General features: G+C 31.5%; 3 protein-coding genes and 1 non-coding gene across 9 annotated transcripts; 2 read left to right on the top strand and 2 right to left on the bottom strand.

The window, feature by feature from the left end:
- Positions 1–3,307: 3,307 nt before the first annotated feature.
- LOC100499746 (uncharacterized) lies at positions 3,308–5,934 on the bottom strand. 5 transcript variants are annotated; one of them, XR_001384440.3, is made up of 6 exons: positions 5,812–5,934; positions 5,593–5,628; positions 5,216–5,444; positions 5,091–5,133; positions 3,878–3,939; positions 3,308–3,526 (listed from the first exon to the last, which is right to left on the bottom strand). XR_001384440.3 is itself a non-coding variant. In NM_001248523.2 (5 exons), the coding sequence occupies exons 1-4, from the start codon at positions 5,841–5,843 to the stop codon at positions 5,092–5,094; spliced, it is 339 nt and encodes a 112-aa protein (NP_001235452.1). In that variant the 5' UTR covers positions 5,844–5,902; the 3' UTR covers positions 3,335–3,526; position 5,091. The 5 variants fall into 5 exon arrangements, 1 of the variants encoding a protein (NP_001235452.1); XR_001384439.3 differs by having other exon boundaries at positions 3,797–3,939; XR_005888167.1 differs by having other exon boundaries at positions 4,823–5,133.
- A 1,732-nt stretch (positions 5,935–7,666) lies between these two features.
- Positions 7,667–11,257, top strand: LOC100780690 (O-fucosyltransferase 19). Its single transcript, XR_005888446.1, has 7 exons — positions 7,667–7,987; positions 9,156–9,405; positions 9,531–9,619; positions 9,702–9,834; positions 9,934–10,166; positions 10,281–10,757; positions 11,029–11,257. It is a non-coding gene; the product is annotated as an O-fucosyltransferase 19 (transcript).
- An 856-nt stretch (positions 11,258–12,113) lies between these two features.
- LOC100527874 (immediate early response 3-interacting protein 1) lies at positions 12,114–15,371 on the top strand. 2 transcript variants are annotated; one of them, XM_006595815.3, is made up of 4 exons: positions 12,114–12,292; positions 13,120–13,175; positions 13,815–14,063; positions 15,237–15,371. In XM_006595815.3, exon 3 carries the CDS (start codon positions 13,819–13,821, stop codon positions 14,050–14,052), a length of 234 nt encoding a protein of 77 aa, XP_006595878.1. In that variant the 5' UTR covers positions 12,114–12,292; positions 13,120–13,175; positions 13,815–13,818; the 3' UTR covers positions 14,053–14,063; positions 15,237–15,371. The 2 variants fall into 2 exon arrangements, with proteins under 2 accessions (XP_006595878.1, XP_003544138.1); XM_003544090.4 differs by lacking the exon at positions 13,120–13,175 and having other exon boundaries at positions 12,116–12,292.
- Positions 15,372–16,790: 1,419 nt separating this feature from the next.
- LOC100500168 (proline transporter 1-like protein) lies at positions 16,791–20,781 on the bottom strand. The gene is made up of 7 exons (NM_001250925.2): positions 20,359–20,781; positions 20,046–20,270; positions 19,678–19,772; positions 19,095–19,284; positions 17,684–17,808; positions 17,347–17,562; positions 16,791–17,255 (listed from the first exon to the last, which is right to left on the bottom strand). The coding sequence occupies exons 1-7, from the start codon at positions 20,435–20,437 to the stop codon at positions 16,878–16,880; spliced, it is 1,308 nt and encodes a 435-aa protein (NP_001237854.2). The 5' UTR covers positions 20,438–20,781; the 3' UTR covers positions 16,791–16,877.
- Between the last annotated feature and the right edge of the window lie 7,093 nt (positions 20,782–27,874).

Genomic DNA, 27,874 nt, shown 5'->3' on the forward strand with positions numbered 1-27,874 from the left:
AAACCACTTGTCTTGTTTGAGTTATATGGAAAAGTCCACTATATTATATTTAAGAAAAATAAATAATTTTTTTAAGTACTTATCGAATTTTAAATTTAAAAATAATAAATAATCAATTTGTATAACAAAAATAAATACATTTTTAATAAATAAATCATATAATTTATTATTAATATATTTTTTCTTACAATAAAATAAATATACAACCGCTTTTGTCTTTCTTCTCTTTTTTATCCCATTTTCTTCTCATCTTTTTCAACACGTGACTAATATTATAGTGTTATTTATTTTAATATTGTAGAATTTATATTATTTAATATATTAAAATAACATGGTATATTATGTTTTTCACGTATAAATATTTTTAAATTAAATAAAATTTGAAATTAAAGACAAATTAAAGAAAATAATAAGTACTTCCATAATTAATAAAAAAAATATATTGTATTATATAGAAAATTTTAAAATTAAATTAACAAGAAATTATGAAAATAAAGAACTGAGATCAAAATACATTAAATTAAATTAAAATAGAAACAAAATTTAAGAAATTGTATTTAAAAATTAAGAAAGGAAATGGACTGTTCGAAATAAGAGCTACATGACATAATGAAAATGATAAAGATTCTTTTTTTAAGGATAAAAGTTGGATAATGACTCTTAAAAATAGTCTTATTTAATAATAACAATTGAAATTTATAATACAAGTATAGATTTGATAAAAAAAAATGAGAAATGTTATTTATACTTCAATTTGTATAAAAGTGTTTCTTTTTCATATCTTGTGCACATCATTTATTCTGTATGTCATAGTCATGAAGAGAAGTAAACACACAAAAATTATGTTGAATAAATTGTTGCATGAATTTTTGTATATATATCACATCTAAAAAATATCATTATGTCATTGGTACAAAATATATCCTAGTTTTATTAATAACTAATTTTTATCAAATAATATAGCTTCAGTGAAGTTTTTTTTTTTCTTCCACCAATTACATTTTTTAATTCATATAGTTCAAATTTGAGATCTTATTCAACTCCATTTGAACTAATGACATATTTGTAGATTTGATAGATAAATCTATACAATGTAGTGTGTTTAGATCAAATAATTAATATGATAATATTTAGAATTTAACCTAAATTTTCATATATATTACCCAAACTATTGACCACTACGCTAACCTTATTGAGTATCAATTAATTTATATAGAATTTGTTTGAATAAATTATTGACAATAACTAGTAAAATTGAATCAAACTTTTCTTAAAATTAAAATTAACTTGTACATCTAAACTTTTCCATACTCTTTTATTTAACTTGTCCATAAGTTTCAAATGTATAAGTTAATTTTAATATATAAAAGAAAAAGTTTGATTCATTTTAGTTTTATGGTTTATTTTATTCCATTTTCTTGTAAGTATTTATTAGAAGTCTATCCAAACTAACTTATAGTTATTATATTAGCTAATCATATACTAAAGTGAATCAAAGTGTTCTTAAATGTATGAATCAATTTTAAAGATTAATAACTTCTTAATGAATATAACAAGTAATGTGAATCATGTGATACTAAATAAATAAAAAGTTGGTATATGTTACATATTTTCATGATATTTATTGGATCTGATGTGCTTCTCAAGTGGGAAAACTCCAAACCATAGGTAAGACTGTGTCGTGCTTCCCACCACCCATCAGTCAAAGCAGAGTTAGGTTATTGTTAGGTCCAAATTTGTTACTTCATGGAATTGAAGGTGGATGAGTAATGCAAAGCCACCTAAAGCAGTGCACTTAAAGTGTTCCTATGAAGAGTCCAAACCAAGTAAGCAAGAGGAGCATCTTAAAATAAGATTTATCATTAAAAAATATATAAGAGACCTTACAAGATTTTCAATTCTACATGATACCTTGAGTTTACTAAAAAGTGATTTAAGATTTCAATCTGAAATCTATCACAAAGTTACTCTTATAACATTATGGATCTAAAAGAGTTATGGTGAATCATCCAATTCATTATGGATCTAAAAGACTTTAGTTCAAAATTATATTAGATATTTGGGGGACGGCTTTTAACATTGAAAATGGAAATACGATCTCATCTCATTTCAATCTGACTTCCGCGCAGAATAAAGTGAGTAAATGTAATCCCCTCGTTTTTTGTAGTGAGCCAAATATTTTTATTTGTTATTAATATCTTTAAAAGTAATAAGTACATAATACATAATATTGTCGGAAATAATTAATATTTTTTCTATAAAAAGGTCCTCCTATTCGTATAAAAATAATATTATTTGTATCCATTTTTTTTCCATTGATTAGTAACATTCTTTTTTCCCTTCCCTATCTTTACTTATACTCTCTCATTATCGTAATTTTTGTTTGTGTTTTCTTCTACTTGGTGAAAAACTTGGACTTTTCACTGATTAGAATTAAGAAAGGTAGTAGTCGTACATGTACTAAGGAAACGTTACCGTAAATTATCTACTTTTGCATCCAACTGCATAGTAATGTTCTGTAAAAGTAGAAAATGATACATCAAATTCACATACTTAATAGCACAAGAAAGATTTATCTACCAGTCAAAAATAAAAAAAAAAGTTTGATCTCTTTTTGTTAAATACATATATTATTTATAGAATAATGTTAACAAATTTTAGTAGCCATTGCTTTGGAGAATTTTTTATTAATTAAAACAGAAATGTTAAACGTAATTGATTGGGATAATTTACTAATTATATCTAACTAAGAAAAGTTGAAATATTATTTTTAAAATATGAATAGTTACGACTATATTTATTTACTTTTGAATGGTGAATCGGTGATGTAGTTTCAATAGACTGGATGAGTTGAGTGCAACTCCTCTAATGCCAGTAATTTCACTGAGACTTGCACAAAGCAAATTCGACAAATTTTACCCCACTTTAATCTCGTTATTTCTCACGTGCCAGTTGCTTTCAGTTGAATGCTGTCACAGAAACACCATCGCCGACAAATTAGATGACCAATGAAAGATGCTTTCCCGTCAAAATGCAGTGCAAAAAGTCATTTATATATAAAAAAAAAACATGTACTCAAAACAGTGTTTTCAGTTCCCTCTAAACGCTCATCACAAATTTTATATACCATACACGATTGACTTTTCCGGGAGATCACAATTTAATCCCTTTAACTTCATTCCAATAATAATTAATCCAATAGACATTTCCTTAAGATGGAGATGAAAAGTTCCAATTTTTTTATCCCGAGAACAGCGAGCTCGAATTCTTCAATTCCAATTTTAAGGGGACGGGAAAATGCAACAAGTGAGGAGAAAAATCCGTTTATAAAATTGAGACTCAATCCTCCTTAATAACCATGGCAGTGAGAATAAAGAAAAACACGGGGTTCATTCTCCATCCTAAACAAAGATACTATTCTGCTCAAGAGCTACCAAAAAAGAAAAACACAAATTTAACTCGCAAAATGCAAATTCCTTTCAAATACTCTGACAAACTAGCCCCACGACACACGAATCCTGAGAATCTGCAAAGACAACCAACATGCAATTTCAACGTCAATTAGATCATGTAGAGGATAAAATAAGGGCATCATGATAATTCATTAGATATTCCCAAGTCACTGACAGCACTAATAGGAAACAGAAGCTGGAAAAAAAAAGGTACATTTTGAATCAATTTCAAACAACTAAACAGTCCAACAAAACACACCTCATGTCCTTTAATCATGCCTTTAATAATAAATTAAAACAATCTCAACCAATGAGAAAGCTACCATTAATCATGCCTTTAATACCTTACTATGTGCAAAAACAGCAAAATCACAACACAATAACAATCAACTTTTCACAAATGGATGGATCTGTAAGCCAATTACATTGGAGCATATCTCCACGGATAAAGGAGTAGGCTCAAGCAGAAAGGTTTTACACTTAATATCTGCACAAATAAAATCCAGGGAATTAATATTAGGTTCCCAAGAAGAACTATGTGCAACTTTAATAATGATAAAGTGTTCAAGTCATCAACATTATTTCTTGAAATAAGGAAATAGGACAGATAGAACATATAGACAATACAATGGAGTTTTTGAAAAAGGAAGTAGCTTTGTCCCCAAGTAAGATAAGGTAGCAATACAAGTAACAATCAATTATGAGGCAATGTGAAAACTATTATTAAACATGCCTACTAACCACAACACAGCAACAAATAATAATTTTTTTCAGAAAATGAATGAAACTGTAAGCCAATTACATTGGAGCTTATCTCCATGGATAAAGGAGAAGGCTCAAGCAGAAAGGTTTTTCACTTGCTATCCGCACAGATAAAATCCTGGGAATTGATTTTGTAAGGGTTCCCAAGAAGAACTTTGTGCAATTTTTTAAGAATGTGTTCAAGTCATCCATTTCATTTCTTGAATTAAGGAAATGGGACAGATAAAACACAGACAATACAATGGGGTTTGATTAAGGGAAGGGAAAAAAAAAATGAAGTATGATAATGATTCAATCAACCACAAATGCACCTAGCATGAAGTAATGCTAGGAAAGGCCCACAAAAATTCAATGGAGGAGTGGGGTACCCATCATTGCAAAAACCATTGCAATTGAACTCTCAGTTTCATCTACACACTTATCAGATAGGTTTTATCTTAGAATTTCATTTCTTTTTTAAAAATATAAAATTTTCAAGGTAGGTACACACATTGTGATTGCACAAGCTCTATTTGCAAAAAACATAAACACAATTTGTGATTGCACATTGGCATGAGCAACAACTTGGGGCAGTGAATAAATCAGTGGCAGATGTCAATGTAACTCACGCAGACACAGTGCAGATGCTCGGCACAGCCACTTCGGCTGCACCAAGAGAACAGCGCTAGACATGTCATCAGAAGTACCTGCATTATTCATCACTTTCTACCACAGCCCCATCATAACTGAAATATAATACTTTTATTTCCATGAATATTCCATTCATATCATTGAGTTTCAGAATCACATTAGTAATAGGACACTGTACACTAGTATGGTTGGCAATTGATGAAGCATACAAATAACTTAAAATGTTAACAAAAACGGTAACATTACCTCATATATTGCTTGGATACATGAATACTCTAACCCTTGCACCCTGCAGACGCATCAACACCCAACCGTCAGAAACCACAAAAAATGCCAAAAAAAGGAACCAATTCCGAGTCCAAAAAAATTACCATTGACCTAGGTGGCAGATTGGACTTGAACTTAGCTCGAACTATACCACTGTTACCATGAGGCCTGGTGACCTTACCCCAAATGCAGCGATAGTGGCTTCCGTTCTTCTTTACCTTCGCTTTGTAGATGTAAGCCATGCGCTTCCCACAGTACCACGCAACTTCTTCCTTAGAGTTTACATTCTCAATCTGGATTAGGGAGGTGCTTGGGTATTGATTTGACTTGGACCTGAACAACACCACCATTAATCAATATCAATATCCAATACACGGCACAGATTGAAACTATTTATGAGAAAATCAATAAACCTAATACTGTTGTTTATTGTACAATCTCCAGAAAACCTTTAAATTAATTAATAATAAATAAAACGCACCTCTTGTATCCAAGAATTGAACCCCTGACGTAGAGTCTGGTAAAAACAAGAAAAACAACGATAACGTTAACAAATATTCATGATATGTGCATTACGCATGTTGTACGAACAACTGCTAAAATTTGTGAAAATCAAATTATTATTAGGAGACACTAAACCCATAGATTAAAAGCGATGCCATAAACATAGCAAATGAAAGGAAAGAGTAAGATCGCAAACCTTACACGTTCTCCTTGGCGACCTTTAACCATTGTGGCAATGGTGATGCCTCCTGCTCCTCTTCTATTCTCCTAAGCTCGGCGGAAGCAGTGGCAACAATTGCATCAGTTTCGGGGTTCTTATAGACATAGTCAAACGGAGCGAACTAGCTAGGGTTTTCTGCAAGGCCCATTCAATTGGGCTTCCCGCGGCCTTTTGCTTTGCCTTTTTTTTTTTTTTTTTAAAATGTTCCATATTTATCTTGTTTGTTTTCCCAATAAACTAGTAGCTATACATACTGCATACTATATTTTTAACTCGGTCAATGTAGGAATGAATAATTTTTATATTTTATTGATATATCTATATTAAAAAATAAGTATAAAAGATAATGTATTTTGAAATTAAATAAAAGAATTCAAAAATATAAAGAAACTTCTAGTTTATTAATAAATGTTATTATAATTTAAAGTTAAAATAAAATGAGAAGTCAAATAAATTAAAGTTTAAGAGAGTGGAGGTTTTTTTTTTTTTAATTTTATCTTGCTCTTATATAATATTCTATACCTTTACCATCAAATAAACCCTTAATGAATTCCATAATAGCTTTTTACTTGTAATAGTAATTTTTAAATTGTATTGAAGTAGTGATGAATAATATAATATAAGGGTCAAAATAAAATAAAAATGATAGAATTGTTTAATATAATAATTTTTTTTGATATGATAGAAATGTCTAAAAATTATATAAAATAAATTTAATAACACGATAGAATTTCTTGATTAGAGATGCGTTAAATATGTGTTTTTTTAAAGAGCGTTAAATAATATGATTATTGACTGGAAGTTGATTAGTCAACTTGTGTTACTTATATCAAGATAGTTTCAAAATATTACAGTAGTTAAGATTAGGTCTAATAGAATGAATTAGTCTTGAATCAAGATTTTAATTCTCGCTAAAAGAATTTATATTCAATGTTGGATTGTGTCTCAAACATGAGTACTTTGAAGAAGGAGATCTGTGAAGAAAAAAAAAACTTAAAGTTCCATATCATATTGAATTTATCTTATAAGTATGCTTGCATATTTATATTATGATTTGTCCGCATTATAATCCTATCTATCCTATCCTTTATATAAGAACAACTCGACGTACATCACTAGGTAAAATCTTTTACAGTATCCCACTTTCACTTAGTCATGCTATTAAAATAAGATTGATATAGATTTTTCCATTACAAAAAAATTGGCTAAAATACCAAAACAGATCCTCTCTTGTGGTGTTGTTTTATAGCAAAAGAAATCGAAGACAAAGAGAGAGAATGAACAGAACAGAGATATAATGAAAGAGAAAGGGAGAGAGAAGAGTCATAGAGGTGTGCAAAAAAGGTTACAAGTCCTTAATTTCATCAACCTAACAAAATATTTTTCTTTAAGGAACATACTTTTTTTTAATCATAACCAAACCTTTCCTTATGCCACATATAAAAAAACGTAATATAAATGTAAAAAAATATTCTCTCTTTGTTTAAAAAATTATTTTTATGTTACTAGTGTATTGTTGTCAATTTAATGCATACATGAAATAGTTTGCCACACATTATAAAATTTTATTAAACTCGATATAGCACACAAACTAAAAACATATGAAATAGAGAGAGTGTATCGCCTCATATTTCGGTCCCATGACATATGGACAAATCATTTAACTATACAAAAGCCTCACCAAAGACAAATGAAGAAAGCAAAGTCCATCCCACAAGCCAACCTTCGACCTATGCATGGTTGCATGTTTCTCATGACCTCACACTCTCCCTTTGTTAATTCCTTGACCTTAATCTCTCTAATAATATCTTATCTTTATCTCTTTGCCAAGCGTGGCTCTTAATCAATAATTATCCTGTGCACCATGTTCAAGGTAAGGAGGGGTCTATTAGATGGCACAGAAGAACGATATGGGTTGATGTCTTCTAGCATGAGAGGCATGTCCTCCACGCGACGTAAGATAATACGAGATTGGCAAAAGCTTTTCAGGCTCAAGCTTGGACGTCACATGTTTTTAGCCTTAATGGTTTTGGTTTTTATGTGTGTGCTTACCAAGTTTGTGTTGTTGAATATGCTTTTTGATCAACTCGCCTTGGATCCTGTAATACATGCAAACCTGGTGAAACACGTACCTTCACCAAACAAGTCACCGGTATACAATTATTTGTTCTACGTGATATTTTTTACCCCATTTTGTTGTTATATTTTTTTCATGAATTTTATGATTCATCTTATTTTTCCATCGTTTTTTTTTTAACGTTCTTCTTTCATTGCTTCTAACATCTTCTAACGATGAATTGGGTGTAATTGGTATTGTTTTAGTTGGTTGGATAGAAAGTTTGTCAATCATGTATAGGGTTGTTGTTTTTTTCTTGGTTATCTAGGATTTTTAGTTGCTTGGTTTCTTAATATTTACCATTACACATTTCTTTTCTTCTGTGTATTATCCATTGGAGGTTACAACTATACAAAATCTATCTTCTCTCGTAAATCTCACATGTAATCTCACAATTATTTCAAATATATTTTTTTTGTCTTTTCAACTAATTATTAAATTGCTCACTCACATAACTCAAAGAATACATATAGATCAATACACATATTAAACTCGCAGAGGAAGAAAGTTGAATGCATATTTAATCTCAGGCTCTTGTATTCACTGGTATAAAAATTTACTAGCTTAAGTTAGCAAACGCCTTTTTTACTATTACATTGTTTCTCATTGGAAAAATATATATAACTTTTGTTTTAGGAGAATTTCAGTGTGTTTCATCTGACTTGTTTTAAAAAAATAATTATGTATGTTGTCAATTTCTTAACGAAAAAAACCTTTTGAAAAATAAAAAATTATTTTCATCAAAATAATCATTTCAAATATGCACTTAGTAGTTACATGCCTAAGTGTAAGTGAAGTGTATATATTTTATTTATTTAATGTGGTTTAAAGCTAAGGTTTTAATTTGTTTTGGCGGGTGAAAAGAAAGTATAAGAAAAGCTCTTTAGATAAACTTTCATCCGAAAAAAAAATCTTTGATTTTTTCCCCTTCCCATTATTTTTTTTATACAATGGAAATAACTTTCCCTCTATTGATTTCTTTGTTTCTTTTGTTTTGAACAACTGAAAATATCAAAGTTATCTTTTCACCCTTTGTTGCCTTACAAAAAGTTGGTCAAAATTATCATATTGGACCGACACATGGTGTTATATTATTTTTTGTGTTTGCTTCATATATTTTACTTCACAATATAATCAATGTAAATATAACTTGGCGTTACCTTTAGATTGTGATGCTAGTTTTCCTCTGATATATGTTAGTTAGACTCTTAAAATTTGGAAGCATCCCAACAGTGACAACTACTACAAATGCATGGATCGATCAGAAAGTGACAGACGTGAGTCCAAAGTTCTTTATTCATCAAACTTTGAGTAAATTAAAGTTCATTACAAGTGATTCACACTCTGCCATCTTTGTAACTAGGAAGAATTTCTATTCTACAGGGAAAGAAAACTTCACAAATGGTTACCTTATGGTCCATGCCAATGGAGGATTAAATCAAATGAAATCTGGAGTACGCTATTAAATTGCTTTTAGAGCCATGCCAATGGTTACCTTATTTAGGGTTATTATTTTCAAATTTCTTGTTTACTTTGATCCTATGACATATATATTAGTATATTTTCCATCCAATTGCAGATAAGTGACATGGTTGCTATTGCAAAAATTATGAAAGCCACTTTGGTTTTGCCTACATTGGATCATGATTCCTTTTGGACAGATTCTAGGTATGGAATCTCATCTACTTGAGTTTTGTGTCAAAAATATGCGCATCTCTGATTTCCTATTGTTCTAATTTTATTGTCTCAGTGATTTTAAGCAAATTTTTGACTGGAAGAACTTCATTGAAGTTTTAAAAGATGATGTTCAAATAGTGGAATCTCTACCACCAGAATTTGCAACAATTAAGCCAGTTTTGAAGGCTCCGGTTTCTTGGTCCAAGGCAATACCACACATTATCTACATAGAAACTTCTAGCACATTCACAATGTATCTACTTCGGTTTTTAATCTAAATTCTGTGACCGTTTTGAATCATGTAGGCAGGTTATTACGCAGGGGAGGTGCTGCAATTATTGAAGAAACACAAAGTGATCAAATTTACCCATACTGATTCTCGCTTAGTCAACAATGGTTTAGCTACTCCGATTCAGAGTGTACGTTGTCGTGCCATGTATGAGGGGCTTAAATTCACAGTTCCAATTGAAGAGCTTGGAATGAAGTTAGTAAATAGACTTAGAGACAACAACACCCCTTACATTGCTCTCCATTTAAGGTAATTCCTCTAATATGGTTTATTGCTTTAATTAATTGATAGAGTTACATACTATCACATTGACTCGGAAAAAATAATTAACATTTCTCTCACAAGCACATGTGAATATTGCAGATATGAAAAGGACATGCTTGCTTTTACAGGTTGCAGCCATAATCTGACTAAAGAAGAAGCCGTGGAGCTAAAGAAAATGAGATATAAAGTGAAACATTGGAAAGTGAAAGAGATTGATAGCAAATCAAGGCGCTTACGTGGTGGTTGCCCCATGACTCCAAGAGAGGTTGCAGTGTTCCTTGAAGCTCTTGGCTATCCTTATGACACAAAAATTTATGTAGCTGCAGGCATGATTTATGGTAAAGATGAAATGAAGTCCCTCCGAAGCAAGTATCGTTACTTGCTCACACACTCCACTTTAGCCACAAAAGAAGAGCTTCTACCCTTTAAGGATCACCAAAACCAACTTGCTGCTTTGGATTACATCATAGCAGTAGAGAGTGATGTTTTCATTTACAGCTATGATGGGCACATGGCCAAAGCAGCTCGAGGTCATCGCGCATTTGAAGGGTTTCGAAAAACTATTAGCCCGGACAAGTATTAATTCTATTAAACAACATATTAGGCTCCATTTTAGTATATTTATAGTATAGTTGATGAGTTTATGGTACATTGTTAATCTAATCACAAATCATGGTTGGTATGATTTTTAAGGTAATTTGTAAAAATTAACAAATTTACCACAATGTTGATTTGTGATTGGATAAAAATATAAAATTATTTTACGTTATTGGTATATAATCTTTTTTCTCAAAATTGATATTAATCCAATCTGGTTTTCTAATTGTTGCACCTTAATATGCTGCAGGCAAAAGTTCGTGAGGCTGATTGATCAGTTGGACAATGGTTTGATTTCTTGGGATGAGTTTTCATCGAGGGTTAAGAGCATACATGCAAATAAAAATGGAGGTCCTCATCATAGAAAAGTTAATCGACACCCCAAGTTGGAAGAGAGCTTTTATGCAAACCCTTATCCTGGTTGCATTTGTGAGCGTCGTGAGACAATGATGATGATGTAAATAAGTCACGAATCATGACATAGTAAATGGTATTGAGTCATGAGATGAGACATAACTGCTTTAGATTTGTAAATATGCAGAGCATTTTGGCAATTGGAGCTGCAAAAGCCAAATAACTATTTTGAATTGTATATTAAAGTAAGTAGACAGAGTAGGCTAATTGGTGGTTTTGACATTAACCTGTATCATAGTCATATTTCGAGTTGTAATTTAATTTTTGAAATGTACTTTGAATGTTATGCTATTCAATCATTAGAATTTAAAATGACATTAAGTCTTCTAAAACAACCTAAAATGACTTATTTGCTAATGTCAGTTGAATTATTTGATGATTCAGAAGAAATTTATTGAGCTAAATCTCAATCTTAGACCTCAAGATCGCTTTAAGTTGAATGTTGATGGTGCTCTTATGAGAATTTAGGCAAAGCAAGCTTGCTGATGTCTTATTTGGGATCATCATGGTAAAAAGACAATTGGATTCTTGCGCTTCAATGGTCACAAACGATCATTTTCTTAGGTTTGTTTGCTATGTTTTTCAGAATCAAGTTTAAAAATCTTTTAAAAATATTTTTTTTAGTTTTATTTTCTTTTCTTGTACTTTTAGTTTTTAAATTTCAATATAAAATCTTAAATTTTACAAATTAAGTCATGCCTTTTCTTTTAAACTTGTTTGGAAATGGGGTAACAATGATTAATCAGGTAAACAAAGTAACAATCACACTAAATATACGTGACATTTTTAATAAATAATAATCAATAATGAAAATTATTTCCAAAAATTTTGAATCTATAAAATTTAAAATTTACAAAAAAAAAAAATCAAATTTAATAGATGACCGAAAACATGTTTAAATGTTTTATTTTTGTTTCTAAAATCTAAACCAGAGAGAGGTAAAAAAAAAAACACGCAAAGCAATTGAAAGAAAAACGGTGCGCTTTGGCAAATTTGGGGTTTTGTCTTCTCATTGGTTACCTTTTGTTGTCTTCTCTGATTCCACCGTCCACGGCGCCACCGCCACCGCCATCTACTTTTCGTTTTTGCTCCTTTCTTAGGTTACCTCCTTCACCTTCTCCATTCCTCCATATTGTTTTTTATATTCTACTGTGCTTCAGTTTTCTGACCGTATTCAATCGAAGGTGGTCCTTTAGTTTGTTCCGCTTTAAAAATCACTTTGATCATATGCACTTTTGGTTGTTGGATTTGTTGGCAGATCTAGGGTTCTGTTCTTTGTTAAGATCAGTCTTGCGTCTGTTATTTGATCTGAGTTCCTTTGTTATTGTGAATTCTGATCCATGCCTTAAAATCACTTGTGCCTGCCAATTGTTTCAATGTGTTTGAAGTGTGTACTTTGCACAACAATTATTGACACCCAGATAAAAAAAAGGGACAGAGCCGCAAAAGATAACTACTATCATTGAATTCGAAATTCTTCAATTGAGAGTAAGAGTTTATTTACAAAATGACATGGAATGATTTTTTAGGTCCTTTATGTGATTATTAGAGGAATTTTGATTTTTCTTGCTTTTAGGCTTCTGCTAAGGCCTAAGGGAAATTGGGTCAAGTCTGTTATAAGTCTGTCAGTTCTTTGACAATGGAAGCATCCCCACTGCTTTTTCCCCTACATATATTTCAACAAATAGTATTATCTACTGAATCAGATTCAGGGATAACATGCTTCACTTCAATTTAATGGTTATTGGTTATGAATTATGGTTACTTTTTATCAGCATTTATAACTGCAATAATTTACCGAAGATGAGGCACTATGAGGATAACTGGTGTCTGGAAGTCTAGGATTTGATTATGTAAAACACTTACATAGTGCTGCTAGTTTTTTTCATGCTCATGGTTAATAATTCCTTTTTCCTCCAAACATCAGCTGCATCAATGATCATTGGCCATTTTAATAGAGACAAGTCAATGGAGGAACTACTGGTTAGTGGTTTTGTAGTAGCTAACACTTGATTTCATATGATGCTTCTTGCTGTTATCTGTCTCAATCAATGCTTTAGAATGAACTTGATATTTTTTCTTGCTTGCCAGTGCATAGGTTTTCAGTGATTTGTAAAGCATCTACTCGTCTTTGTTCTAACGTATCATTATCATATCTCCCAATTTTCGGTAATTCATTAGTCATATGATAGGTACCAGAAGTGGAATTAAATTACTGAACTGAAATGGTATTCTAATGCTTTAGGAACACTGAGGAAGTGCCCTCAATAGTCGGTACAAGGATTACCTATAAGCTAAAGTAGAAGAAGAACAATGTAATGAATGGAGACTAGCTCCTTACAAGATGATCAAATTAAAAAGTGTAAAATAAGAAGATAGTGACTCCTTTTTGCTGAGATAGGAATTGCTCCTATACTCAGCACCCCCAAAATTCCCTGAAATGATATCCGATACCTGTTCCAATCCCCTCTCATGCCCATATTCCCCCTCTCTTCTCTCTTGCATGATTCCTTCATGATTCACATGCCCTCCTCCTCCACTCCTTTGCTGCCATCTGGCATTTCTGTAAAGCATCTAGTAGTCTTTGTCCTAACATATCAACTGGTTTTCTTTATAATGCAGGGAAATGGGATTGTGGACCTTACTTGAGGGGTTCCTGCTTCTTGCAAACGCACTAGCAATACTAAACGAGGACCGCTTTCTCACACCTAGAGGATGGGGCTTATCAGATTTCTCAGCTGGACAGACAAAATCTTTCAAAGGCCAGCTTATAGGTCTCATTTATGCAACTCAGTACCTAAGATTTCCTCTTTTACTTCTCAACTCTGTCTTCATTATCGTGAAGTTAGTTTCTGGATGATGCCTGACAAGGTGAGAAATCAATACATATGTATGCTTTAGACACGTATCTAGTGCATTGCCATTGTTATTATTTTCAGATGCTAAATTTTACTTTAATCATAACAATATCTGTTGTTCAAGTCACCTTGAGCTTTTCTTATGTTTGACTAATAAACAAAACACACAAACATGAATTATATATGTTGACATTTCAGACAAACGTATTTTTCTCATTGTTTTGAAACCCGGACTGGATCAGCCAGTTCGACCAGCAACCAGTCACGTGTCCAGTCCAACGCTTTCTAAAAACCAGTGTGTCCTTAAACTCGCTAAAAACCGCTGAACCGGTCAAAAACCAGTAAAACTCGGTGGGTTAACCAGTTTTAAAAAACTTTCAAAACGATGTCGTTTTGGTTTTTGCAAAAAAAATAAAATATTATAACTTATGACACTTTTAAGTGAAGTTTACTTTTTATTATTATCAATTTATGCACATTATGTTATTTTTTGTTTAATATTACTAGGATATTATATTAAATTTTTTAAAAAATTATTTTTTTAAAACCGGTTTGACCATTGACCCTTGAACCATTACCTTGATCGGTTCGATGACCGATCCAGTTCTGAGAACATTGATTTTTCTAAATGTGATGTTTGAAGCATTCTGACAGATATTGCAGTATAACGCATGCACACTTTGTACATGTACTGAATTTAGTCATAGATTGTGAGCTTAGTTTGCTACTTGGGTCACAAGGAGGTTTTTAAGTTCTTCATTTGGATTGTTGAGAACTAGCATGAAATAACTGCTGAAAATGTGGCTGTTTTTGAAGTTATGGAATTTACCTTGGACTAAGCCTAAATGGATAGTTTTAAACTTACCTAGGATAATTGTGAAGTTAATAATCTCTAGTGTTGTTTGATTCAATTTATTTGGAAAAATAATCGCTTATTTATGTTAGTTTCATGAGAGTGTTTAAAAAACAAATGATTTTTTTAAAAAAAATAGTTTATACCAAACATGCACTGCTAGCAAGGTGAGCAAACCTTTTCCTTAATATCTACCTACGCATTTTTGTCTTCTACGTCCTTTCTCTTACACAGATTGAAGAATATGGTTGTTTATTTTCTAATTAAGAAGGGGTATAATGGATGGGCCATGACATTTAACACTATTTTTTTTTTCTCTCTTAATGATGGCAGGTTCCAGGAGTTATCATCAGATTATTTCAATTTGTTCTTAGGTAGGAAAATTTGACAGTAGTAATCTACAAAAAAGTTGATCAAAGTCTATTATTGTAGAAATATACATTAAAAGTATCTTTTTTGAGATATTGATCCATTGATGTTATTTATTGTCTTCTTAAAATCATGTTTGCCATCGTGACATAGGTGATGTCTAGGGTGAGAGACCAGGATAGGTCTCCCTCCGACTGTGAGAAAGTAGTAGATTTTTACCGTTGGATCTATTTATTTTTTAAATGGATGGTTTAGACTTTTTTCCTTTTTCTTTTTTTTTTTACTCATTTCTTTGTCTTTCCTAGTTTACTCCTTTGTTTGCCACACACAATTCACCCTAATCAGACCGTGACTTCTCACTCCAAAACCCCCCATTCTCCCCAACCTCAACACTCGCCGGCGCCGCAGCCTCCTCCTGAAACCGACCACCGCCGCGACGTGTCCATCTCCCCTCTCTCCGACCTCCTTGAAACCAACGTCGAGAGGAAAAGACCGAGAGAGAACGTGGACAGGGGTAGATAGGGAAATACAAAGAAAAAAAGACTCAACCGTTGATTTAAAAAACTAATAGATCCAATGGTAAATTTTTAGTTTCCCACTGTGGGAGACCTATGTAACTCTCACATTAGCCTTCCCCTCGAGACATAACTAGTCAGAAAATTATATGATTCATTTTTTTAAGAATTAATTACGTCTGCTAATGTTCCTGGTGCAGATTCTCATTTTGTTTTTTCCTGCATCTTGCTTGATAGGCGATGTATCCAAATTGACACTGCTAGAGTAACTTTCACGAAATTGTATGATTCAATACCAAGGCTTTGCTCTTTTTCGATTTTTTTTTACCTCAAAGCAAAAGCTTATGTTTACTACCACAATTTAGGCAAGTATATACAAGCAAAGTGCGCGTTTGGTGGTGTGTTGCGTGAGTAAATTTTCACATTCGATATTCACGTTTAAGCAGAAGTAATACATATTAGTTTCTGATTTCTCACGTTTTGGATCTTAAAAGGTTTCGTGCATAGCCCACACAGAGTTTTATAATTTTTTTAAGAATCTCATTCTTAACAATCTCTCTCCTCGAAAAGTGAGTGTCTGTTTGGAAAGCTGTTGGGGCAAAGCAACATTGGCTTGTGAGAAGAAATAAGCACTAGGCGGTCCAGATTGTAGTGTCATAATTAACGAAAGACATTAAATGGCAATAATTCTTAAGCATGTTTGGATTTGTGTTAGAAAATCATGTTGAATATAGTATCATTATGAATTCGCTACTAAAGTTATTATTTGTTGCGTCAAAAAATAATTAATTTTCTTCTTAGCTTTTGGTCAAAATTGATTTTGACCCTTGCACGAATGAAGCCTTAATTGAGAATGAAAGATTCCTCACTCGCTCCTAACCAGATACACTTTTTTTTCTTAGCTTTTGGTCAAAATTGATTTTGACCCTTGCACGAATGAAGTCTTAATTGAGAATGAAAGATTCCTCACTCCTAACGCCACTTAAAGCTACACATTGAGCTATGCAAAGTACATTTTTCTTTTAATGAACGCATATTTGAAGCACAAACCATCAACATTAGAATTACTGATAGAATATAATGCATTTAATCATATATCCGCAAAAACATGGTACGTTTTGGAGTCTAAATCAATAAGCCGCAGGGCTGCAATAGTTGCCGCAACAGACATGAAGGCAAAGAAACAAATATTGATCCAATGCCAGAGCTTTTGGATGGATGTTAGTTTGTTCGCATTTGCCACAAGGTACATATGGTTTGCAAGAATAAAGGTAAGGGGAAATGTGCTGATAGCTCCAGTGAGGCTCATGAAATCTCCAAGAAAGGGCAATAGAGCTGATACAAATGTGTTCAAAGTCAGGTAGCCACCTCTTACCAAGACTCGAAATGACAAGTTCTTAAAAGCCAGGGCACTCCCTTTGATCCCATATTTGGTATCCAAATACTCATACATTGGACTTGCAAATATCTACCAAAAGCAGAAGAGAGGTTATTAGGCCAGTGACACAAATTAGATAAAATATTTAGTAGCTCTAAAATTGAAGTTTAGAAGTTACTACATGCAATGCAATGACTGATTGAAGAAAGGCTGCAATATTGGCCATAGCCTTAGCCCAAACTGGACCATTGACATCACTCATCAAATAGGTAGCTGTTGAAGATCCATAAGCCCAGTATCCTGCAAAGGTTACCAGATATAATGGCAGAACTCCAACAGTAAACTGAAAATACAGGGCTTTCATCATGTTCTTGACTACTGGCTGCCTGATTGTCGCCTGTTAAGATTACAACCATAAATAAAACTCAGTTTCAAGAGCACATGAAGAAATGAAAGACTTGTGAGTTATGAATCCACATAAAACTCGAGAAACAAATAAATATAAGCTTGTATGATACCTGTATCTCAGGAAGCATTCCTGTATTATATGCGAACACAAGATTAGCAGACGCCCCAATTGTTGTGGATATTTTACTGGTTGATGTCCCCGGAATGCTATAATCACGAGGTGGTGATTTTATACCTAATGATGCAAAGAGGGAGGTCAGTATGCAAATTCACACTGAGTTCATCAAGTTAACCTAATAAAAATATATAATAACTTAACTGACTAAGCATAGAGAAAAGCCATTGTTCTGAAGTAAAACATTGTGATTCTCAATTATAGTATAGTCAACCGTTAAGAAAAGTCAGGAGAATGCTTTAGCCTAATTGAAAGCTTGAAAACAAGGTAGAAGGGAAATGGGAGGAAAAAAGATGCTAATCATCCTTTTTATAGTGAATGTTCTGTAATATGATTTGATGTTTGAACTATACTCTAGTATATAAATGAAAGAGCAAGTCTGTATATCGTTTAAGAATAACTTATATCCTTTTGCTAGTTCTCAAAGAAAGAATTCTTTTTGACACCAATTGGTTGGTTCAAATGGTATATACTTGTTTCCCCTTCATGAAGGTCGTGGGTTTGAATCCTGGATAGGAAAAGAAAATCCCTACTAAGAGAGCTAACCCCACCATGTTGTAGATGTTTCCAGCTCGGGCATGAATACTGAGTATGTGGAGGTAAAATCTAGACAGAAAAAGAATACCTTTTGACTTGCATTTAGACACAGCAAGTGATGAATATATAAAGGTAAATCAACAATGAGGGATGCAGTTTCCTCAAAAAAAAAAAAAAACTCACCAACTAATCATAATACTAGACATAAGCTAAAATATTATATAAAGGAATGGCGGCATTTTAAGATCTATTTTTATCCTTTATCAATAAAACAATTAGCTGCCCACAGTATACCAACAGCAGACCAAAATCACAAATGAGGGACATTATAATCACTGGTAAGCACAAAAAAGGAATGGGAAGAAGAAAAAAGCAAAGATAATGAGATTACGGATGGCAGAATGAAGAAACTCAACGGACTAACAAGATTTAAACAGGAATTTAAGATGTATGCTAGAACACTAGTTATTTATCTCTACTTCCGATAACACAGTTAATTATCGTTGGTAGTAACATGAACAGGAAATAAAAGAAACACTTTATTGCTGGGGCACGGGGAAACAGAAAACCAAGCATCGGTCTTGCACATTTCTTTCTTCAAACACAATAGTATATTCATAGAAAAAAATTCAATGAAAATGTTTACATGTCAGATGACATGTTGATGCAAATTGTTGTTAAGTTCAGAGGAGATAAAGTGGATCAACAAGGTCAATTGATTTAAAGAAGTAGTGGTATTGAACTAAGATCAAGTCATTGCATGATAGAAGTATGCAGGTACATAGAGACACAACAGAATGAGAGATTACCATCTTTAATTGACAGTACAAATGCTATAACAATGTATACTAGGCTGAAGACTGTCGAAAATCCCAGCCAAATTCCGAGAGCTGAAAGATGGGGAATGCAAATGGCAAACATTGCACACACAAATCCAGCAATGCCTATAAAATACGGAAGCTTCATCCCATCGTCTTCCCTGAATAGAACATAGGTGGCCTGCACAAAAGTGAACAAACAAGATTCAGAAAAATTCTAAAAGCACACAATCTGTATAACACATGTTCTGCATGACTCCACAAAGCGAAAGCAGAATTGACAGAATAGGTATATATCATGTTTGTTTGTTTTACTGGTCCATAAATATAATAATCCAATCAATATTACACATTAAGTAGAAGAAGTAACAAAACTAAATGAAGGGCAGAGAAAGCAAGGCTCAAATTTTTAAGCAGGCTACTTGAGAAGCAGAAAAATGAAATCACTAATGATTGATGAACAGTTGATATAAAGATTTTAAAAGTGTTACTTTCTGCAACAAAAGAAGAAAAATCACTAAAAAAAACGATAAAATCATAATATCGTTAACAATTAATACACTTGGTTGATTACCTTTAAAGCCGAACCAGCCAAAATGATGTAGCCGGCATTTATCATGAAAAGGTTGACATACTGTAGAGCCCATGTGAGGGAATAAGCCTTTCTACCTGCAATAAGAAACAAAAAACGAGATAATAATAAGAACAAGCATATATGCTTATCAGTTATTTAAACAACAACATAACATGAAAAGAGAATAAGGAAACTAGGTAGTACTAGCCAGTAATTGATTGTTTTATGTTATGCTATTCATTTTTTATTATCTTAGATAGATAGACAGATTAAGGGTGAAGGAAAGAGAGAAAATGTAACCAGTTCAATCTTTTCTGCTAACAAAACTAATATTTGACGATAAAAAAAAAAAATAGATAGATAGATACCATAAATAAATCCAGCAAGATCTCTATATCGAATATGCCTTGTTCCTCCATATTCATGGAGCCTAGCAATAAGAGCATTCGCGTAGAGTGATATTGCGGTGGCGAGAATCAAACCAACCACACCCCCTGCCCAACCCAGGGGAACCATGATGGTCCCTGAATATCCAAGCACATAGGCGCTGTTGATGCCCGTCGTCAGCACGAACCCCACTTGAAACCATGAATCTGCCACACCAACAATAATTATAAATTAGTATCAGTATTTCCCAATTATTGTTCTAAATTCGCAATCCAATAGTAAGAAGTAACGCACCGGTGCTAATTTGATGCGCGGTGTCGGGGATTTGGACGTCGGCGTGGCTTTCGACGTCGGAATTGGAAATCAGCGTCATGTTAACCTGTTCCTCCTCCTCCGCCGCCGCCGCAGAAACGTTCTTCACCGCCAGCGTGAGTCTCTTTTAAAAAAATCTGAATCTGATATCAGAATGAGAATCAAATCTTGTTCCTAGTCCATAGTAACTATAAGAATAAGTGGTTGTTGCATTTGTTTGAGACAAGACGAGTGCGGTGGGGGGTGAGGTAGAGAACAGAGACCAATAATTTTCTTATGTTGTCAAATGTATGGCGGGTGCTGCCACTGGAATTGTAGCTGCTCGTTTGCTGGGTCCCGCAACTGTAGCTAGCTCGTTCATCGATCGCATTCAAATTTGAAACAATCAGCTTCCATCGTCCTACTCTTACGTGCTCTCTGCTCTAATTATCATTTTCAAAGTGTTCTTTTTTTTTTTAATTTTTTTATAATTTGAAAAAATTAAAAAAATAATAATTATTAAATTATAAGAAGTAAGACCACTCCAGAAAAATAAACTAAAAAGATCACTTTTAAAATATTAAAAAAAAATAAAAATCATAAAATTATAAAAATCAAATAAGTAATTTAACCTTGATAATAAAATTTATTTAAGAGGCTGACATTTTTTCAACAGATATCATATTTTCATACGAGCCAAATAAGGATCAAATTTCTTGATGACATGCTTGAAAAACAAGGTTATTAGCCAATTATGCAAATTTGATTTTTAATGTGAACTTTATTTTATTTAAATTTTCATTTTTTTGTAAATATTCTTTTTAAACTCATAAATTAAAATATTTAATTTTATTTAATATAAAAAGGTCTCACATTCTATAAGATATTTTAAAGTTTATCAATTTTTTTGTAGCTGGTTTAGAGTCGCTATTGGTTGTTACTGTATTGGGATGACAAATATATTTAGCTTCTTGCTTTGGTTTTTTATTTGGTATACTTGAATCGTGCTGTTTCTTTGTGAAGGCAATTATCACAGATAAAATAAAAAAGGGTTTTGCTCTTTGCTTTGGATGTTGTTATTATAAAGAGAGACTCTATGAATGATGGAAGGCAATTTATGTTAACAGGCCTTGAGTAAAGGAAGTGATGAGGTAGGGCTTATCAGTTAGGCTAGTCAGAATTGCCCAATAATTGTTGCTCCATGAGTAAAGCAAGTGCCTAACTTTTGCTGTCTGTTTCTGTTGTCCTCTTTGTGTGACACTGTTTCAGGTTTTGTAATATGTTTTGCTGGCTCTGTTCATTAGGGCATTGCTTATCCATTCTACTATTATGGTCGGCCATGTATAGGGGTTCTATTCTTTCTGTCCCTTATTTTTTAATAATATTTTTATTACTGACTATTCATTGACTTTTTAATGATTAATTTTCTTTTGAAGAATTTGATTGATTATTTTTTATAGGATTCTTTTCCTTTTAATCATATTTTTTTCATCTATCAAACTCACCCAACAATTTATAGATTTAGACTTTTTCATCTATCAAACTCAACCAACAATTTATAGATTTAGACTAATTATAAGACTTAAAAGTATATTAGAATAGATTTTTCTACAAACACTTGTAAGACAAAGACAATAAGAGAATTACGTTTTTATAAGTTTAAATTACTTTAAGCATAAATTAAAAATAAACTTTTAAAAAAGTGAATACGAGGAACCTTTTATGAATTAAATTATTAATAAGTTAATTTTAATTTATGAAAAATATTATAGTTTTCATTCTTATTTATTTTCTTATGAGTGATTATAGAAAAATTTATTTAGACAGGTTTTAAGTTATAAGTTATTGACTACCTACGTGGTCCTTTTTAAATAAACATCTTCCTAAACACTTAAAGTTTTTTTTAAAAAAAAGTTGAGTAAATCTGTGCTGATACGAGAAAGACTTCAGAAGAAGAAAAAATTAATCTTATTTTCGGTAATAGTATAGTCTATAGATGACAACTTAAGATACAATCGACAATTGTACTTATTTATTGGTTATTAAGAAATTCTACTTGCCTCATCTTTTACATTTCTATATGAAATTCATGAAATATTAATCCAATGAGCAGGACCCCTCATCATCATGTTGTCTACACTGATATTTTGATTTAGCTTTTGGGATATTGTCTATCCTTTTTGTTTGAATTAATAGTGAGACATCGATTAATTAAAATAAGAGGCAGACCAAAATCATCAATTGGGGAATTTTTAAGGCAGGGGCTATCTAAATATTCATTCTTCGAGCCATTGATTACTGAAAATTGCAAAACATCAAGACTTGTACCATTACTATACGATGAAGCATTTTTTACCAGATCTTTAATTTCTTTTTCAAAATTTCCACTCACAAGTAACATATATATACACGAAAATGAACAATTTAACATAAAAACGATTGGTTGATAGAATTTACATTATAATATACTATTGTTATAGCTTTTTGGTGAAATTAATAAATTTAATAATATTGTGAAAGGGCAAGTTGTTTTTATTAAAAAAAAAAGATAATTAATAGACAGGAAGTAGTGCTCTCAACCTTTTTGGCTTTTTGCAACAATCATGAAACAGTATCCCCTCACGCAACATATGTATTGTTTTTACTTAACTACACTTTTGGTCTTCTTGTTTATTTATTTTTCAATTTTACAAATTTAGATTATTCTGTTTTTTTTAGCAAATTTAATTCTCACTATTACAATTTGTGAGTGTGAGCCAAATGTTGATTATTTATCAATATTTGATAATAAAGGTGATGATCTGACACATTTGTGTGACTTTTTTTTATTATTTAAGTGATAGTATGATTATATAATATGACTTGAATTATTTTTCATGTAACATGCCCCATGTAAAACCTTTCAAATCATAATGTCTCTTAAACACACATGCACACACAAAAAAAGCACGTTTGTGTGCTTCTGCTATCAATTTGATAGAGTTAACGATTAACTTATATTTACAAAATTAAAATAATGAGAATCAAATTTGAGTAAAAAATATAGAGAAACTAAGTTAACAAAATAGGAGAAAAAAAAGTGTAATTATTTTATTTTCTTCTCTTTATCAATTGAGAACATTTTAAAATTGGTCTTAGAAAATATAAGGTTAGTTAAGCAATTGAGAGAGAAGAAAAAAAAAGATCACAGCTTTAATCTCTTATTAAAAAAAAATTAACTGTTAAGATTTATCGATAAAAAAATAATCTTTAAGTTCTACTAGAAAGTAGGATTAAAACAAAAAGAAACAATATATAAATACTTTATATTACAAACACTTGTTTGACACTTATTTTTTCTTTTTATATGTTTCTTTTTACAAAATAAGATTACTTGTTATATTTATATTTCTCTCACTTTTCCACTCAAGGTGTCAAATGTGCATGCATCTTTGTCTTAAAGTAAAACAAACAAAAACGTTGAGTACTCTTCTAAATGTTTGATGCCCATACGCTTCAAAGTTCAAACCTTATATAAAGAGAAAGATGAGTTTGCATTTGCTACGAAGACTAAAGTGGTGAAGGGATGAGACATTCATTCTCTTATAAATTTTATAATTTTTAATTAATTAATATGAGTATATATTAACAGAAAATTGATATATATTTAATGAGTGAAAATCGATTTGGTCCATTAAAAAATAATGGAAATGTTAAACTCTAATAAGTTTAAAACTTAATGTATAATTATGGTCCCTAAAATATCAAATTAGAATCAGATTCTCCTCTTGATCCGAAGAGAAAATAATAATTTCATAAGAAATAAGGTAATTTAGTTAAAGAAGGTCATAAAACTAGCTGTCCATGATGTTCTTATTTTATTGCGTTTGTTTGATCAAGCTCCAAGTATTTCTTAAATCCTTTTGATAATCTAACCTAATGTGTTTAAATTTTATATGATTTGTTAAATTTCCAACACATTACACATCCTTGTGAAAATTCACCTTTTTGTTATCGCTATTTTAGAGTTTAGTGACTAATCACTCCGTAAGGCCATCATATTTTCTGTTTTGACCCACCATGCATGGCCCAGCAAGCCATATTTTCTGTATATATCTTCTAAAATTGAATGCCGAAGTCCACTAAAAGGAAAGCATAATATAACTTACAGTCCATTTCTTTCTTTTTGCTTAGCTAAATATATTCTTCTATAAAATCAATGTAAAAATATATGTCTCCCACTTTCTACATCAAGAACCACCAAGGCCACAGATTAACTAGTGGAGTTTATTAAGTTTGAGTTCCTAAATATACAGTTAAAAGTTTAGAAAGAGAGCTTTGTTATATTTATAATGATCTTATTTGGCCTGATATCTAGATTAGTAGAATTTCAATATGATTTTTGGATATTTGTCTTAGACAAAAAAAAAAGGTCATTTTATCTCAAGAAGATAATTTACTTTGAAAATGTGAGTTAAGCTGATAAATTATTATTATTATTTTGCTGTTGTTATTTGGTGATCTTGTATAACCCTTGAGCTCAGGGTTTTGTTGATCATATTATTATGGACGAGTTAACAATCATGATTATTTATAACCTTTCATTGTGAATGAGGACCAATATAACGTCTATCTATTGTTGAGTTAGCTCCATTTGGTCTTAGCTTTGCCGTTAATTTCATCTCATACCCAAGCCCAACAAGACCTCCTACAGAAGAACTGTTATTGAACCGCTGTTGTTTCTTGCATTTACCAAGTTGTTTCTTGTATTGTTTTTGGAATGTTTATTTGACCTTTGGGATTGGTCATTCAGGAAGTTAAAAAAAGGTGTGCATTCTGGTATGTAATTTGGCCAGAAAGGGAGTGCAGGAAGCCAGGAAGCAGCAACCAAAGAGTGCAGGAAGCAATAGCCAAAATAGTATGACTTCAAAGTTCAAACAGAATAGCAATGAAATTTATGCAATGTTGTACATTCAGGATTTATACATGTAAACAGGGAAATTTGTAGCCGCTTCAATCTGCATATATTTGGGCATTATAACAAATTAGTCAATTAGCAATATCTATCTGTTATAGCAAATTATGTTTATTTTATTTTTAATCTGTAAAACATTCTAGTCTGGTCTGTATATGTTATTTTAATTAGCAAATTTTGTTTTTTATGACTTTAAAATTAAAAATCATTAGTTTGGCTCTTGTATTTTTTTTAATTTTCATCTCCAAAATATGAAATTATTATTTTTTCCTCGACAGTATTTTAAAGTAGATAAATAATTTTTATTTTAGGAAATTCTTGTAGAGGAATTATATGTTTACATAATAGCACGTTTAAGGTAATATCCACTGATGCAGGTGGCACATACATTAGTGGGTATTACTTAGGATAGTTTTATTTAACTTTTTATTAAACAAGTAGTTAATGAGTGTCTTATGATAATAAGGACTTAAAATTAAGGTTTTGCGTTTTTGAAAGATAAAAATGAATATTTTTAGGAATCAAAATCAGTTTTTGTTACAATACCTCTTATAAACTGCTCAAGATATATAAATTATTCGTACAAAAGCAAAACTATAACTAGTTAATTAATCAAACAATTCCAATCAAAATTAAAGAAAAAAGAACACAATAAACTATATTAGTTTGATAAAGAAAAATATCATTTTAACACTCTAATCAGTCTAATGGGGAGTATATATATATTTTTAAGAGAGGAATAAGAAGAAGAAGAAGAAAATAGATGTAGTCAATAAATAATGAGACAGAAATAAACAAGTATAAAAATTGAAATGTGAAAATTCATGCTTATTTTAGTAATCTGATAGATTAACTTCAATTATGAGTCCTTTCCTCCATCACATGGGTCTCCACCTTCAATCACCACCAATGGCACCATGCAGCATCACACCTATGGGGCCAATATTGACAGTACTGCCATCCCACTAATGGTATTGTCGTGGCTACTCTTGTGTAACATGCAGTGCACAGTAGCTAGCTGGACCACGCAAGATTATACAATATACATCATCATATGCCGTTTTATATCCATCCAATTTCTGCGCACACCCCCATGCTTGTGTTGAACTATACTATATACTAGCTCTGCCCACTTTAATTTTCTCCTGTTTTATTCACCTTTAATAGCTCTAACCTAGCTCGCTATATTTGATCAGTCATTTCAATATTATCATAAATACGATGCATCACCTTTTATGGGTTAATTATACAACTAGCAACATAGAAGATCTCTATTCCGGCATTCTTTGTTTAATTCTTCTCTGGCCCAAAGATGGGGAGTACATGGACATGAGTAGCTCAATGAGTCAATTAATAAATGATTGTATTTGAGGGGAATAAATACTGGAAAGATTTATACCAATGAGTCATAAGTAATCATATAAGTAAATTTAACACCACACTTTAACCCAAAAATCTTAAGACTCAGATTTATGAGTCTCCTCCTCACTTATATGATACTTAACTGTTCTACTCTTACCTTAAGTGAGACTTCAACTCACACTTGTAACCCAACAAATTCTAGATCTCCACAACATTGACTATGTTTGGATTTGTTATTGTTTCACAAGATCACAGTTTCTCTTACCGATAGACTTTGATATGCATGTCATGATAGCTGCCTTTAGTCAAATTAGTTAATTTTTTTATTATCTCATATTTTCAAACTTTTATTTTTAATATTTACCATTAATCTTGATCTATTAAACGATGACATGAGAAACTAACATAATATCATATTATCGGATAATAATATGACAAACTAACAAAATATCACGTCATCATTTAATAAACTTAGACTAACGGTATCAAAAGTAAAAATTTAAAAATTTCAAGTAATAAAATAAAAATATATATTTTAGATAGTAAACTAAAAAATAAGTATATTATATGTATCAAAAACATATTTAATAAAGAAAAAAAGCTATATAATGCATGGTGTGTGAGTTTTCTTTTCTGTGCGCCTCAATTCTCTACAGGGGACGTATATCAAGTGAGCAGGGCGGCCCAACATTATTTTAGTTGAGGTGAGATTTAAAACAAAAATAGTAAAAGTAATACAAAATTAGGGTCCTTACTAAACATAAAAGTATTTTTTCCTCTAATAGGTTTGAGCCTCTTCTGTAAAAAAAAAAAAAAGGTTCGAGCCTCACTCACAACAAAGACACCTAAATTATAGTAGTACTGATTAATAAAAAAATTGTATAAATAATTAAATATTAATACTGATTTATTTTTTTATGAGACCAAAAGCAAGGGTTTACATCGTCTCATGCTTGGGCCGATCCTACAAGTGAGAGGAGTTTTTTTTTTTTTATAATGACAGTGAGAAAAATAAATATGGACTATACAATTATATGAATAATTAGGATTAAAAGTTATTTATTGATCATATGACTATATATGCAATAAAAAAAAACTGTTTTATATTTTAAAATAAAGAACATTTAATTAGGACACGTGGGAGGAGGAGAAGGATAAGAAGTTAAAGTTGATGCAAAACCCTTTGATAAGATTTGATCTCGA

Source organism: Glycine max, chromosome 14 (assembly GCF_000004515.6).
Source record: "Glycine max cultivar Williams 82 chromosome 14, Glycine_max_v4.0, whole genome shotgun sequence".
NCBI lineage: Eukaryota > Viridiplantae > Streptophyta > Magnoliopsida > Fabales > Fabaceae > Glycine > Glycine max.